The sequence below is a fragment of the Bipolaris victoriae genome (assembly GCF_000527765.1).
Source record: "Bipolaris victoriae FI3 unplaced genomic scaffold scaffold_23, whole genome shotgun sequence".
Classification (NCBI taxonomy): Eukaryota; Fungi; Ascomycota; class Dothideomycetes; order Pleosporales; family Pleosporaceae; genus Bipolaris; species Bipolaris victoriae.
In genome coordinates, this window is record NW_014575369.1 from 40285 (window position 1) to 52675 (window position 12391).

General features: G+C 50.5%; 6 protein-coding genes across 6 annotated transcripts; 4 read left to right on the forward strand and 2 right to left on the reverse strand.

Annotated features, from left to right (window-relative positions):
- Window positions 1-191: 191 nt before the first annotated feature.
- Window positions 192-918, forward strand: COCVIDRAFT_93483 (hypothetical protein; the record flags this gene model as incomplete). The annotated part of the gene is made up of 2 exons (XM_014703301.1): window positions 192-394; window positions 441-918. 2 exons carry the CDS (start codon window positions 192-194, stop codon window positions 916-918), a joined length of 681 nt encoding a protein of 226 aa, XP_014558787.1.
- An 830-nt stretch (window positions 919-1748) lies between these two features.
- On the forward strand, window positions 1749-2227 carry COCVIDRAFT_24730 (hypothetical protein; the record flags this gene model as incomplete). The annotated part of the gene is made up of 2 exons (XM_014703276.1): window positions 1749-2035; window positions 2107-2227. 2 exons carry the CDS (start codon window positions 1749-1751, stop codon window positions 2225-2227), a joined length of 408 nt encoding a protein of 135 aa, XP_014558762.1.
- A 286-nt stretch (window positions 2228-2513) lies between these two features.
- Window positions 2514-2810, reverse strand: COCVIDRAFT_93438 (hypothetical protein; the record flags this gene model as incomplete). The annotated part of the gene is made up of 1 exon (XM_014703302.1): window positions 2514-2810. The coding sequence occupies one exon, from the start codon at window positions 2808-2810 to the stop codon at window positions 2514-2516; it is 297 nt and encodes a 98-aa protein (XP_014558788.1).
- A 915-nt stretch (window positions 2811-3725) lies between these two features.
- On the reverse strand, window positions 3726-4710 carry COCVIDRAFT_93449 (hypothetical protein; the record flags this gene model as incomplete). Its single annotated transcript, XM_014703303.1, has 4 exons — window positions 3726-4012; window positions 4065-4312; window positions 4368-4619; window positions 4670-4710. The coding sequence occupies 4 exons, from the start codon at window positions 4708-4710 to the stop codon at window positions 3726-3728; spliced, it is 828 nt and encodes a 275-aa protein (XP_014558789.1).
- A 252-nt stretch (window positions 4711-4962) lies between these two features.
- Window positions 4963-6137, forward strand: COCVIDRAFT_24732 (hypothetical protein; the record flags this gene model as incomplete). The annotated part of the gene is made up of 5 exons (XM_014703277.1): window positions 4963-4990; window positions 5042-5417; window positions 5480-5773; window positions 5827-6060; window positions 6110-6137. 5 exons carry the CDS (start codon window positions 4963-4965, stop codon window positions 6135-6137), a joined length of 960 nt encoding a protein of 319 aa, XP_014558763.1.
- Window positions 6138-6684: 547 nt separating this feature from the next.
- On the forward strand, window positions 6685-10718 carry COCVIDRAFT_93437 (hypothetical protein; the record flags this gene model as incomplete). Its single annotated transcript, XM_014703304.1, has 4 exons — window positions 6685-6802; window positions 6863-8618; window positions 8673-8878; window positions 8917-10718. 4 exons carry the CDS (start codon window positions 6685-6687, stop codon window positions 10716-10718), a joined length of 3882 nt encoding a protein of 1293 aa, XP_014558790.1.
- Between the last annotated feature and the right edge of the window lie 1673 nt (window positions 10719-12391).

The following is a 12391-nucleotide window of genomic DNA, read 5'->3' on the forward strand; positions in this document are numbered from 1 at the left end:
CAAACGGGTAGTGGTACTATGAGATCACATAAAGCTTGATGACCCCTCACGAGAGCACCTCCGCATCTCGTAGTTTCCAGCAGTATACATAGCTCCGAGTCCTCTTATAATCACTCAATCCACATCTCTGAACTCTCAAACTACTCCTACAACTCCTGCAACTCCTCCTACAGCTCCTACAGCTCCTCATCATGGCTGCAGCAAAGTACTCCCGCCGTCCCAGCTACCTGGAAGGCCCATTGTCTCCTTCGATCATTCCCGATCTAGCTATCCTGCCTCAACCCCTCCCTGCCAACACGGTCTCGTGTGGACAGTTGGTCTCCAAATCATCCAAGCATACACCCAAAACACTAGAAGACCGTGACTACGACGATGTAGGCACGCGATGGTACGCGTTGTTTCTTCAAACAACATAGCCAATGTGTACTGACTCCCTGTAGGTACAAGGATGTAATCTTCTTCAACTCGGAGAACGGTCACTTCGTTGAGAGCTTTGGTGGCGCCCACCTAGTACAGAAGCCGCTTGACAAGGGCACCGAAGCTGGCACCATCGAGGCGGAGGAGCAAAGTGTGCGAATGCTGAAAGATGCCGAAGCCGCTCTGAAGAAGGTCTGGCAGGACGAAGAAGCCAAGAAGTGGATCAAGGAGCAAGACGAAGCCGGCTTTGTAGTCGCTCATCGCCAGGTTGCCAACGCAAGCTACAGGCGCGCTAGGCTCGTTGATGTTGGCAACAACAACTGGGAAGTTGTGCGTGAGATAGGCGGCGAGGACGCCTCGGGCAAGCGGAGGGACTCTGGTCTACCCATTGATACCAACAGCAAGTGGGATGTTGTGGGCGTTGTCGTCAGAAAGATCATCGTAGATGGTGACGATGTCAAGCTTGGTGAGGAAATGGGTGCTCAGTACTGCAGCAGCTGAGCACACGATGTATGGATGCTTAACACCACGCCGTTCAATTGACAGCCCTTTGGCTGCTGTATCGGCGCACTCTACTCTTATTTATATCATTTTAGCGGGTTAAATTCAATAATACGAAAACGACATCCAAGATTCTCCATGAATGAGATAACTCATGACGACCATGAAAGAGTTTCGACGCGGTACATTAACCTGTTTTTTCAAGTCTAAGAATTATTGGAATACTCGTAGTAACTACGTAAGTATCCGAGGTAGGATGGCGATCAGTGTATCTGTACTTGGGCTAATGCAAGGCCGAAGCTGCCCCCTCTACTACCACATCCCAATCCGTCCGCCAATGCCCTACCATACAGCCACCAACCTACGAAGAGAGCATAATTGCATGCAAACATATCCGGTATGGCTTGCATGTATTGCCAGTACACTGTTCAGAAAGAAGCAATACAAAATCCCCACGTGCTGGTCCCTCGCAAAGCACAAACGCGGAAAGCACCTTTGTTCGCCCTAGCGCCTCACCATGCAGCAACCTCTTTAACGACCACAACACCCGACTACCTGAAACAACCCGTGAAAGAAATAACCATCACTCTTTCGGGTATTCACTCACTCGGGTTACACAGAGAACACGGGGAATATGCGGAAAACACCGGCAAAGACCCACCTGCCTGCACTTTCACCGTACCTGCCCTAAACAGCAACCCAACATGTTTGACCTACGACTATATAACTCCGCTCCCTTCCCCACCCTCTCCCATCTCTCCACCACGAAAAAGCGGACACCTTCAAACCTACCTCTTTACACACAAACATACACTCTTTCAACCTCCAAAATGCACTTCCTAACCCTCCTCCTCACCTCCCTCCTCGCCGCTACCCTCGCCATGGCCTCTCCCGCCCCGATGCCCTTGCCCGAGCGCTTCGAACCGCCCTGGCCCGCCACAGGTCCGCTTTCAGGCTCGCTTCCAAAGAACATGGCGAAGATCTGGGTGTTTGATGATATGAAGTGCGATGATAATGGTGGGCGCACTTACATGGTGAATGTCATGCCTGGTCAGGATCGGTGCTTGGCGTTTACGAATGTGGGGTCGATATTTTCGTGGTTTAAGTCGGATATTGGGTAAGCGTTTTTTCTCTCTTTTCTTTCTATGAGTGTTTTGAAAGGGGAGCGGGGCTAACGGCGATATATAGCAAATGCGAAGTCAGTGTGCACAGCGGAAGCGACTGCAAGGGCTGGAAGTGGACGACAAGGAATAAGGCGTGTAGTTCGGGGCATTTCGCTTCGGTTCGGGTCAAGTGTCCCAAGGCGTAAATCGCATGGGCAGTAATGGAGCTTGCGATGTAGGATGGTGGTGATTCGGATCGGGAAAATGCATCAAGGAGGATTCGGCCTTTCCCCTTTACTAATCATACATGACTTGATTTCATAGCCTGTATCATAACTATTCCCCCAATCAAACACATAAGAAAACCTGGTCTCTCTTTCTCTCACTTCCCCAACAACATCAATCTCCCTCCTCCCAAAAACAGAAAACGTCCTTAACACAAAACCCCCCACCCCAACAACAACAACCACCCCACCACCACAACCCCCCCTTTCAAGTGTTCCACCCAGCATACTTATAGCACCTCCAACACTGCTGATACTCCTCCTTGTACGGCACAGCCAAATACCGTGCCTTGGCACAATCATAACAAACACTATTATGGATGCGCTCCATGCACGACGCGCACGACATCTTCATATGCAGCACATTGGAGCGGCCGGCGCGGTAGCAGTAGTCGATGCAGCGCTGCTGCTCGGCCACGGGGCGGACGTGCATCGGCTTCGTGTCTTTGAAGAAGAAGTAGAGCGTGATGAAGAGGGTGAGGGAGACGAGTTTGAGGATGTGCATGGTTTGGAGATTTATTAAGGCTTGGTTGGGGTTAGATATCTATGGGTGGAAGAGGGGAAGGAGGGGGCGGACAAGGTACCGTGATACGAGTGGGCAGAATGTGTGTGTGTGTATGCCTTGGTTGCTTTTTTTTTGGATTTGGTTAAGAAGAAAAACCTGTTTCTTGTGCTTGAGTTTGGAGAAACTGGAGAGGGAGAGAGAGAGAGAGAGAGGCACAAGGGGAGGTGGGCAGCGAACGGGAAGTCTTATAATACAGTATAAAGCAGGGACTGGGTAGATGTTCGAATACGAGTTATGGACTCTAGCTGGAATTGTGACGCAGGAAAGAAGGGAGCAGATGTGAAGTCGAGCATGTCATGATACACGTATTGAGGAGAGATGAATGCGGCGCCAGAGAATCAATCGTGTAGGGGGGGTATGATGACACTGGAAAAGGGATACTTGCAGCTACGACATCAAGACTGCGAGCCCTACTATTACCGCTGTAGGAATTCTAGAATTCCCATTTCTCGAAAAGACTCAGTTGAGGTGAGGTAGGACAGGGTTTATCTGGGATAAAGTCCCACTCCGACCCATGGAAAGAAAATGAGGGACTTGGGATATTAGGGTCCCAAAAGTAATTAGCGCATCATTTGACGTCTCCAAACTCGTTTCTGATTGTCGTTTACATTTCTCATTCACTTAATGAAGAGGGGGTCCGCATGAGCAGTAAACCCCAATCCAAATTGTACATTCCCCTCAACCTGTTTCGGTTGGAGGCAACCCCTCCTTCCATCTGCGAAGACTATCGACTCATTCGCTGGAGTCTGATTGTTGTAGAAACTTTGGTACTGCCATGTGCGCTATCATAACGCCTAACACCAGGTATAAACAAGTATGAACCAAAGGGAAAGTTGAGAAGACGCTGGCAGACTTCTACGAGAGCGTGATGTCGCTAGCAGTCCCATCTCCATTCTGCTCCATCTTCACGTCTTCACCATCTCCACCTGCCAGAACTTTGGTCTGTGGGCGGTATCCCTCTGGCGGGCCTACACCAGGTGTGCATGCTGCGACATTGCCCTGCTCGTCGACAAACTCGAAGTTGTACCGGGAGAGTAGGTGTGGAATTGCTGAGAGTTGGGGTCCGTAGCGAGCGGTGTTATCGTACAGTTCGAACAAGGGGACAGCGAGGAGCTTCATGTTCTTTGGAACGCTGAGGACCTCTGCACATGGTTAGCAATCTAATCACTCCAACAAAGGTAGGACCGAACACACTGCTGCGGGGAAGTTGGATGAAGTAAAGCTTCTTGCATTCCTTGGGCCTGGTAACGTGGGCAGGAATGAAGGGGTACATGAAGGTCTCAAAGTTGGGACGCCACCACTGCGCCAGTGTGTCTCCAACTACCCATTCGTCGTTGACGCCCTCTCCTGTGAACTGTGTTCCGACCGGTGCAAGGCGCTCGTTCAGCCTCGCCTTGAAACCCTCAATCTCGTCATCTTCAGCGCGGAGGTAATCGCCAGGACTGTCGCATTCGTTGGTATTTTCAGTATTCGAATGATACTACAACAAATACTTACAGCTTAAAGAAGGCGTTTGCAATCTGCAGCATGAGAATGTGGGGATGGTTGTGCTCGTGGCAGACCAGTATGCCTTCGCAAGTTCGTCGCATGCCGTGTTCCGAGTAGTGCTCTTCGAGTCGCTTCAGTCGCGCAAGGACAGAGGGGTCCTCTTCTGGCTGGCCATCCTTTGTTCCAAAAGTATAATTGCTCAAAGGATACAGACGGATCGTCTTTGGCTGGTTTCCATTAAAGTCCTTAGGAATGACGGGGCTGTCTGTGTTAGATGAATGTGGGTAAGATATGATGAGGTAAAGACTCACGGATATGAGCTTTGGGAAGCTTCCTTTACTATTGTCGACATTGTGGTGGTGGTGGTGGTGGTGGTTGAGTGTTGTTGCGATTGATGCAAGTCGCAGCTACTTCGCGACAGTTGAGCCGTCGCGGTAAGCTTGCAGGGATGCGGGCGTCTCGCTAGCACGTGATAGCGCCCCGGCCCTTCCCTTCCCCAGTCACTTTCAACTGCTCATCTCAAGCCTCCAAACTTGCGCAACTCTCTCCCCAAGAAAAACAGTCGAGAATCCTGATTGCTGTGCTCCGTTTCGATAGTCGAGGCATGTCGTACTCTGCATTAATTACTGGAGGTAAAGCGAGCCTTGACAAGTATCACGCTGCTGGCTGACCCCAAGACAAAGCCAGTGGCCTGCTCGGACGTCAAGTGCAGCGAGAATTCTTCATTGATGGCTGGGAGTCGGTTGGAACTGGTTTGAACCGCGTAACCGCACCCAATGTTGTCAAACTTGACATTCGAGACCATGGAGAGATTGAAAAGGCACTAGACAACATCAAACCTGTTGTTGTGGTCCATTGTGCTGCAAATCGTTTTCCAGACTCATGTACTGCCAACCCGGAAGCAGCAAGAGCGCTCAATGTGGAGTCAAGTCGCGCCTTGGCTCAAGCAACTATAGCTCGAGACATCTTCCTCATCTACATATCCACTGATTATGTCTTTCCGGGGCGCCCAGGCGAGGCTCCTTACAAGGTCGACGCTACCCCAAACCCGCCAAATGTGTAAGTTAATTTGGATGCATCCTCAAAGTTGTTATCGAGATTAGGCTGACGGTCATTGCTAGTTACGGCCAGACCAAGCTAGAAGGCGAACAAGCTGTTCTTGATGTTGCAGAACTCGTCAATGCAAAGAACAAAGTTGTTGTCCTTCGAGTTCCTGTCCTCTACGGAGCCTGTGACGAGCCCAAGGAAAGCGCAGTCAACGTACTCATGTCGCAATTATGGAATGCTCAGCAAATAGGCGAAGGCGAACCCAAGATCCAAGTCGATGACTACGCACTCCGATATCCTACCAACACTCAAGATGTCGGCAGAGTATGTCGTGACATAGCAAGGCTGTATCTGAATCCCGCCAATGCGTAAGCAATAGGAACATCACACAGTCACTTAATCATTGCTGACAACTTACCAGAACCCGTGAACTCCCCAGAATCCTTCACTTCAGCTCAGAAGACCAGATGACCAAATGGCAAATCTGCCAGACTTTTGCCGACATCATGGGATTGCCGCTCGACAACATGGTGCCCTTCAGGCCTGAGGAAGAACCGAAAGATGGTACCATTCGGCCCTACGACTGCCATCTAGATACTAGCGTCCTTCGGGATCTGGGCATCGACGTCTCGACCGTGGACTTTAAGACGTGGTGGTAAGGGTGTATAAAAGCCTTGTACTCGAAACCGCTAACCATATTGCAGGAGACGCGAAGTCGGGGCATTCCGCTAACACAGCAAGCTCTGTCTCAGTTACAACAACTGCACCTTTTATCCATATATCGATAAACTGCTCGTCAAATGCATACCACAGTCCTGTATACATCATTCCTGTGTACTATCGCAAGGCTGTCTGCCTCACATGCCAAGACCATAGAGAAAACCGGGGATCGTCACACCCGTTGCCAGCAAAGCCACCCGCACCTGCATAGTTACTCTAAAAAGAAAAGCATGTATCCACTTGCCGCTGCATCGCTGCAATCGTATTGGACAGTAAACAAATAACGTTAATCGCTGTGTTCCTGATGGCATTGCTCTAGGCTACATGAGGAACGTTGTCGCTAAACCATTGGCCCACATGTGTTACTGCGCCGCAGCAGGCGCCTCGAGATTTGGGGGCGCTTATGCTGCCATAAGTTGCGAATAAGTACCTATCGTGTCAACATGTAGAAAGTATCAATCCAACTCCTAGTATCCTGCTCCACGATTTTTCTGTTGTGTTTTGTTCCTTTCATTGGTAATTGCTGTTTGTTAGTCCACTCATTTTTTTTCTTTTAATCATGGATGATGCCAGTGCTACATTCGTGGCGCAACCAAGCGTTGCTAACGCTACTACTCGACCAAAGAAGTCGGGTGCTTTAGTATCAATCTTTTCAAGAAGCAGTTCGGAAGACCAGTGTACGTCGATACTCGGCTATCTACACCGCATCACAGTTAGATATTAACAAAAAAGCACAGCGCCCAAACGATGGAAACCAGCTGCACTCCGCGCTCCAGTGCTAATTCTAACCATATTAATATGCTGGTCGTTAATCGCCGTAGTCCAAATACTACTGACCCGGAGTCAGCAAAACCAGGGGATAATCTTCGCACCGAGAATCAGTGATTTACCACTAAGCCGCACGTTCTTATACTTGTACTTTCCGACTATCGTCGCTGTGATGTTCAGCATGTACTGGGCATGGATCGACCTGGAGACCAAACGCATGGAGCCGTACTACCAGCTTAGCAAGGAAAACGGTGCGCTGGGCAAGGACTCGATACTGCTCAAGTACCCGTTCGACTTCCTCCCGCTAGTCCCGATTAAAGCGGCTAGAGACAGGCATTGGCCTGTCTTCTGGGCTTCGTTCGCAGTCGTTCTGGTAACCTGGGGACTAGTGCCTACGCAAGCTGGTATCTTCTCTACGCGTTCCATTACTCGCAATGACACTATGCCGTTTGACCGCTCAACAGCGTTCGTACCTGCTAGCGACCAGGCGTCGACGTTGACGCTGCGCTTTGCTCAGTCGGCATATGGCATTGCGGTGTTGAATGAGACGCTGACACAGTATATGGCCCGGAACTATACGCTCGCTCCGTTCCGACCGACACCTGGTTCGAAAACGGATAATAAAACTGTGCCGTACGGGAATTGGACGGCGCCGACGACAATGTATAGTTTGGATTTGTACTGTGAGCCTGCCATCATGAGTCCCGGCCGTCTAGGCAACGGAGCCATCGCCAACAGTTCCACCGGATGCTCTTTCAGGATGGGGTTAGATGGGAATCTTACTGTTGGTCCGAACAAGGCGCACCCGGGCTCGTCTGTACTGCGGAATAAAGAGTTCACAGCCATGTATGTTGGTTATTCGAATCCATTTGGCTTTGCGGACTATTCCCTGGATACATATTGTCCGGAGACAACCAGCGCACCATTTTATGCTGCGATCCAGCGCAACAAAGCCAAGGATACGGATCGTGTTCAGAATGTTACAGCAATTTACTGCTGGCCGACTTACTACCAACAAGATGTAATTGCCACCGTGGACGCAGTTACGTTGGAACCTACAAAAGTCGACGTTGTCGGAGACAAGAAACCGCTCCAGGATGGCATCTTCAACATGACTCTCTTGGAGCAGCTCACAAGTAGCTACTCGCCAGGGAACGAAGTGAGGGGCGATCTTCTACCGAGTAAATCGACGCCAAAATACTTCGATCCCGTCGCACGCACAGATTTGAGTCTGAGCAGCGGCCCCAAGGGTGCGGCCGTGGTGCACGCAATGGTGGGTCTGGCATTGAGCGTTAGCAACCGTCCCATAGAAGAATACCTGGACTGGAAAGTCCTCGCCAAATCTTACGCAGATGGTCACAGGTTGATATTCGCGCGCGCGATGAGGGATGTGTTGGACCAAGATTTTCGCACTGTCGACAAAATTACTGGGCGACGAGTAGACACTACAGAAGCTGTCTTGGTGGAGCCAGTCTTTGTTTACATTGTCGAGGGCTTTTTTGGAGTCATATCCATAGCCGCCATTGCACTGCTGTACTTGTCGGTTACTCGAGAAAAATGTCTTCACTCCAATCCGAGTACCATTGCTGCCATCATGTCCATGGTCGCTGATAACGAGCTGTTGCTGGCAGATGTGGAAGGATTGGACTGTTGCAAAGAAGATGAAATAGAGAAGCAGCTTGGCCAAAAAAGATATAAGCTTCTTGACGACGGATCTTCGATTGGGTAAGTTTCATTTAGTATCGACTAAAATGGATATGTCGCTAAATTCAGAGGCAGTCTCATCGAACTGGGTCATTCTCCCATAGTCGTCGGTAGTACTAATCAGTCATCACCCCCAGGACAACGCCGCGACAAACTGACAGATATTGCGAAACCCGTTAGACCTTTTGAATTTAGCCTTTGGGTTGCCGGTCCACTCGTCAGTATTTTTATAGCCTTGGTAGTCATTCTCACTGTTATATTCACCAAGGCTCGATTGCAGGGTAAGATTCATTGCCGTTCAGCCGGAAGTACTTAAAAGCGCTGACTGAGGCAGGCCTGCCCCTCCCTTCTTCCAACACGGTCGTACAGAATATATTGGAGAATTACATACCCACCGCGATAGCAACGCTCATCGAACCAATATGGCTTCTTTTCAACCGTCTACTGTGCATGCTGCAGCCGATTGAGGAACTCCAGGCGTGCAACGCACCTGCGAAAAAGTCAATTGATCTCAACTACAGCTCTCTTCCGCCACAGCTCGTCGTTTTCAAAGCTCTGAAATCAAGACATTTTGTCCTTGCCGTGGTTTGCATAATGGCTTTGCTCGCGAATCTGCTCGCAGTAAGTCTGGCAGGCCTGTTCAACCAGGCCACTATCGACATGCGATACACTACAACTACGAACCCACCATATGATTTCAAATTTGTCCCAATCAATGGTACCATAGGTCCTATAGGTGGCGAAACCTTTGGTGCACTACAGGCATCTGGAGCTTACCAAGGTGGTAATGGAGAGGATCAATTCTTGATTGCCGACTCACACCTTAGACAAGGTACTCCATTGCCTGCATGGACTGACGAAAAAATGTTCTACCTACCGTTTCTTGCAGAGGGAGCCAACGCCACATCCTTGCACGGCGTAGAAGCTAGAACAAGGAGTATCGGCGCGAACCTCACGTGCAGCAGTCTCGAATTCGACGAGAAATTCCAAGCTAGCTTGCTTGATGAGAGCCCAGGAAGCGATACCATCAGACCTTCTGTTAATATCACCGTCATTTCTGACGCTGGGAAAGCCGTGCGATGCACTAGAACCGAGGTTTATATGCGCCAGGGTCCAATATCGTCCAAGGAAGGGAGCTGCGTTACTGGACCAAGTGCAGCTGAACTTGTGTTCGTATTGGGTCCAACCGCCAATGCTTCTCAGGCCGATGCAGAAGTATGCATGGGATCAGTCGTCCTGGGATGGCTTCGGGATCGTAATGGTACCTGTGGAAACTTCAAGGCAAGGGCACTGAACAAGCAGAACTCTGCTTTTGTTCACTGTCGACCGAAATTAACGACAGGCTTTGCAACAATCAGTGTCGACTTTAGTGGTCGTTTGCTGAAGAAAGCACAGAATGTGACAGTGGATAGCCAGGTGCCAACGGAAACCTTCAGTAACGGCCCCATCAACCTTATTGGCCAATCCAACAGGTACTTGTTCATGACCAGTAGTTCTGCATGGCACAATGACAGCTTCGCCGACGGCTTTATCAATTACTTCGTCAGTCATGTTACCAACAACAGCCGCTTGGTCGACCCTACACAAGGATTGCCCACATTTGGAGACATAGAAGGCCCCTTGAATGAGGCATATTCCCTTCTATTTGCAATCTGGATGGGAACCAATAAAGACAAGTTGTTGATACCCAGCCAAACTCAGAACGCACCGACATCAAAAGGTTGGCGCATAGAGCCGGAAACGCGCCTCTTCATGTCGATGCCAATGTTTGTCATTTCCGAGGTCATCTTGTGCACCTATGCCATCGTTGCAATCATGGTGTACATGCGTCGACCTGGCCGCTATCTCGCACGGTTGCCCACATCGATCGCTTCTTTGATGGCCCTGTTCGCCGCTAGTGCAGCAGTTCTGGATATGCGGGGGACGTCCTATCTAGACAAAAGGGGCCGAGCCCAACATCTTGAGAAGGTGGACGCGAGGTACGGATATGGGAGCTTCATTGGTGGTGGTGACGGGAGAGTTCATATTGGCATTGAGAAAACACCATTTGTGAGAGTCAGGTCCAAAGCCACTTGGTTTGACAAAAAGGTTGCTTCTTGGCGGAGGGGCTCAAGCAGTTAACGCTTAATTTATAGATTCAAACTGATCAGCAAAATAAGCCAGATTTTATCCTGTTTGTGTTTCTTTTCCTGTGTCCAGCATCTTCAGTGCTCTTGAAACACTACTGTGCTGACGCAGCCATGCTTTTGTTTGCAGTGTTTCTAGAGTATCAGTCCCGAGCGTCTGGAGAAACTGGGGCTAAACGGAAAACTCTTTCCGCACCAATGGAAACTCCCCGGAGCTGTTGTGGGAATAGCACCATTGACTAGTCACTGTCCTCGTCTAAGGGGGCCGAGGAGGAACATGCACACTGATGTCCACAAGTCCGATGTGGGACATGTGGTAATGTGCTGAATCTTCAAACGAGTTATAGCTAAGTATGCCGTTCGTCATGGGGTAAAACCTAAGAGCGGATATTTGCACCCATTGAGACAATGAGCGGCAATGCCAATCTCCGTGGAAGATCACATTCCGGGGGGATCGGGAGGGTCAACGACAGCGGAAGTGCAACATTGCCGAAAGGCCAAGGGGAAGTAAAGTGGCGCTTTGAAAAGTCTGAATCAAGAGTGAACTTGCAGTGTTTTCAGAGTAGTGAACATGGCTGCCATTTGCCGAAGTTTGCCTAACGGAGCCCTTGGCCACTTCAGGTTGTATCCCTGAGGTCATTCTCAAGAACTTCTGGAATCCCGTCAAACCTACCGAAGGGGGTAGTGAAATGCTTAGCGGTTGTGCTTGAAAGCTTTTGTGTACTCCTGCATGGTGTAGCTCGAGACAAGCAATGCGGCTGCTTGTCGTTCGGTGGCTATGACCCAACAAACGCCTGTTGGAGGGATGGGAGGGCGACTAATGGCGTGGAAAAGTTGTGATGGATAGTGCGGTGGCCATGGCTCTAGTCGAGGTTCTAAGCTTTGTCGGCATCGTCATCGTCGTCGTCGTCTTTGGTTGTGTCGGGTACGGGTCGATTGGCCAGTGGACGTTGTTCGCGGAGCATCCGAAACCAAGCTCCATAGGCCACGTCTAGTCCCCACTGATCAACTTTGGGAGACAGGAGAGGCGGGTAAGGTGTAATTGTTTGCTAGTCAGTCCCGCGCGAGTTCCTTGGGTGTGAGCGATATAGTGAAACGAGCTGTAGTTGATGAATGCCCAATCATGGGCGGGGAGGGTCGACAATTGGCAGGCGACGGCGCACCTTTCCCAGAGCAAGCAAGTGACGAGTGGCGGGTAACGAGAGAAGCGAGGCCATAGGGTCGCGGCCGCCGGGCCACATGACCCAGGCGACCACGAGGCTCTAGCCCCAGCGGCCAGCAGCGAGCGGCCACAGCCACACAGCCGGTACTCAGATCGCAATCCTTCCGCTCGCCTATGCCGACGTCAGGCAAGCGGACACGATGTGGCGCAGCTGTGCTCGCACGAAGGCCATGTCAGTCGCATTTCGCCGACAGACCAGATTAGCAACCTACTTACTCACTACACCTATGTACCTTGCACAGATCTCCACGCCGTTGCCGCTGCCGACTGTCACGGCATAGGAGGCTTAGCTGTGGCGAGCCAAAAAAAGACGCTTGCGCATGACGAGGTATACCAGGGATGTTATGCATGAAGTTTGTATGTCATTGATGGGGTCTGTTGGCGGGCGAGGCCTGCAATCAAAGGGAAAAGGTGGTCGTGGTGCCATGGCAGGCACCGTGGCTGGA